We start from the raw sequence: 2,281 nt of genomic DNA, 5'->3' as shown, positions 1-2,281 counted from the left end.
AGATTAGATAAAATTATGTTCTAGGAATTACTTAAAATTTCATATATTGCTGATTGCCCACTTTATTCATAAGAAAAACTTGCATTAACAATGCTTGTTTTTTACAATTAGGATTGCTTTGGGCTGGACTGGGGACAGTTAATACTTCTCACTAATGCTGCCACTACTGCTTCTACAAGAGCTAAATGCCTATGTGATCATGAAGCTCCCACGAACCACAGAGGCCATCTCCAAATCCCTCCTCAGCATAACACTCCAAGCATCACTACCAAGTGTTGGGACATGACATATGAAGAGAAACGTACTTACCAGTTTTAAACTTAATGTCATCTAATGTCCCTTTCTAGCACATAACTTTTTAAGTTTTAACTTATCTCAAGTCTTTACACTTACACAAATGACATTTCTACTTCAAGCTCAGTTTTGAAACACATTTAGACTTCATTTATACAAGGTTATCAAGTACTTTCAAGTTGCCATTAAAATACCCACAAAAGATGCAGGAACGCTCTTTCTTGACAAACCTAGAATCTGTTTTTCTTAAAGTATAGCTATCTTCTAGCCCAATCTTTTTACTACCTACCTAGCAACTGAGTGGGCATTTCAATCTTACACCTAGATGTTATCTCATCCCATGAGAGAAAACTTAACTGCACTTTCCTATATAGCTCCTCAACATCCCAATTGTTTTAAAAAGGGAAGGAAAGGTCTTTTCAGTGTGAATAGTCATATATAAATTTTGAATGTCTGCCTTAGTGTAGCAAAACATTATAGTCCAAGATGTTATGGTCAAAGAAAAGGAGGAAAAAGAAAATTGTAAACTTAGTTCCATGGATTAGTACTGGGGTTGGCAAATTACACCCATGAGCCAAATGTGGCCCGCTGCCTGTTTGTGTAAATAAAGCTTTATTGGAACAAAGCTACTCATTTGTTTACATATTATTTATGGCTGTATTCCCAAGAGTCATCAAGTAGTTGTAACAAAGATAGAATAACAGACAAAGACTTAAATATTTACTGTCTGATCTTTTCCAGAAAAAGTATGCCAACTCCTGGTTTGGTAAAACTGAAGATTCATTTTAGGTAAAAAATATCAATACTCTTGATTATCCAGGAAAAAGAGACACTACTAATAGGTAAGCATGCAACTATGAAAGAAATAATCTAAAATAGCTAAGTGTTATTTCCTTAAATTTTTAAATTCATACATGCAAAGAAATAAAGAAGTGCTGAGCTAATGTGTCAGGGTAGGACAAATAGTATGCAGCATTCCAATGAAGGTTATAGAGTGAAGAAGGAAAGAAGTCTAATTTGAGGGATCTATCATTGTGGACTAATGTAAATTCTCAACAGCCAAGGTTAATTAGACCGTAGTTGATTTTTGTTTTTCAATGAGAATATCATTGCCTTGTATAGTTAGTGATATGAACATGCCTGTTTTTATCTGTGATCTGTTCTTGCATCATCCTGAGCTTTGCAGGAGGAATATATGCTCCACCAGTACGAGTAAGAAGAGGATCCAGCTCCTCTTTCTTCTTCTTTGCAGTAGGCTCATCCTGAGCAGAGGAACTTTGGGTTACCGATGGTTCTGGGCTTCTTCTCCCAGGCGATGAAGATCTCCGGTACCTTTTCCGATCCACATCTCTTTCTCTTTCTCTGCGTTTCTCTCTGTCCCTACTTCTGTAACATTAAATTTTGGAAAATGGAGAAAAGACAATATAAGATACAATCTTAAATGTATTTCTGCATACCAAATGAGTGAGACCATAAGTGGGCCCCATAAATTTACAGAAGGAAAAGTGGTTTGGAATGGTGAGAAAGTACTTCACAAGAAAATGTAATTAAATTAAATTATGTCATCAAGGCTTGACAATTTATATTGGGGGCAAGAAGACGAGGGGAGAGAGAAGGGTGAATGGCTTTCTGCAAGTAGTAGAAGACAAAATAACTAATGGAAAACTGAGCAAGGGTGTTCAGGCCAGAATGAAAAGAACAATCAGGAAACAATAAAGAATCATGTATAACAGTAGTTGGAAGTAATGTGTTCAAGTCAGGCTGAAATTTTCAAAGACAAGCAATACACTTTAAATAGTTTCAGAGTGGGATAGTGACATAAAAAGAGTGTTTTAAGAAGACAAATTGGCTTGTGATACACATGATATAAACTATATAAAGGAGAAACCAGAGTTATCATCAATAATGACAATTAGGAGTAAGACTATCATAAAATCTAACGTTTGAAATGTTTCTTGATACAACTGGATTTTATCAAAAACTTCAG

The 2,281-nt window shown here is 35.4% G+C and overlaps 1 protein-coding gene across 1 annotated transcript in view; it reads right to left on the bottom strand.

Moving 5' to 3' along the window:
* Positions 1-1,434: 1,434 nt before the first annotated feature.
* The window catches only part of LOC102440170 (pre-mRNA-splicing factor CWC22 homolog), a gene marked incomplete at its 3' end in the record, with an annotated part of 21,562 nt that continues 20,715 nt past the window's right edge, over positions 1,435-2,281 (bottom strand). Inside the window, exon 7 of the mRNA XM_023748525.1 lies at positions 1,435-1,680. Within this exon, the coding sequence (XP_023604293.1) occupies positions 1,435-1,680 (246 nt within the window). The remainder of the gene's footprint in view (positions 1,681-2,281) is intronic.

Source organism: Myotis lucifugus, unplaced genomic scaffold (assembly GCF_000147115.1).
Source record: "Myotis lucifugus unplaced genomic scaffold, Myoluc2.0 scaffold_1494, whole genome shotgun sequence".
NCBI lineage: Eukaryota > Metazoa > Chordata > Mammalia > Chiroptera > Vespertilionidae > Myotis > Myotis lucifugus.
The sequence above is the reverse complement of the archived record's forward strand: the minus strand, read 5'-3'. Positions and strand labels throughout refer to the sequence as shown.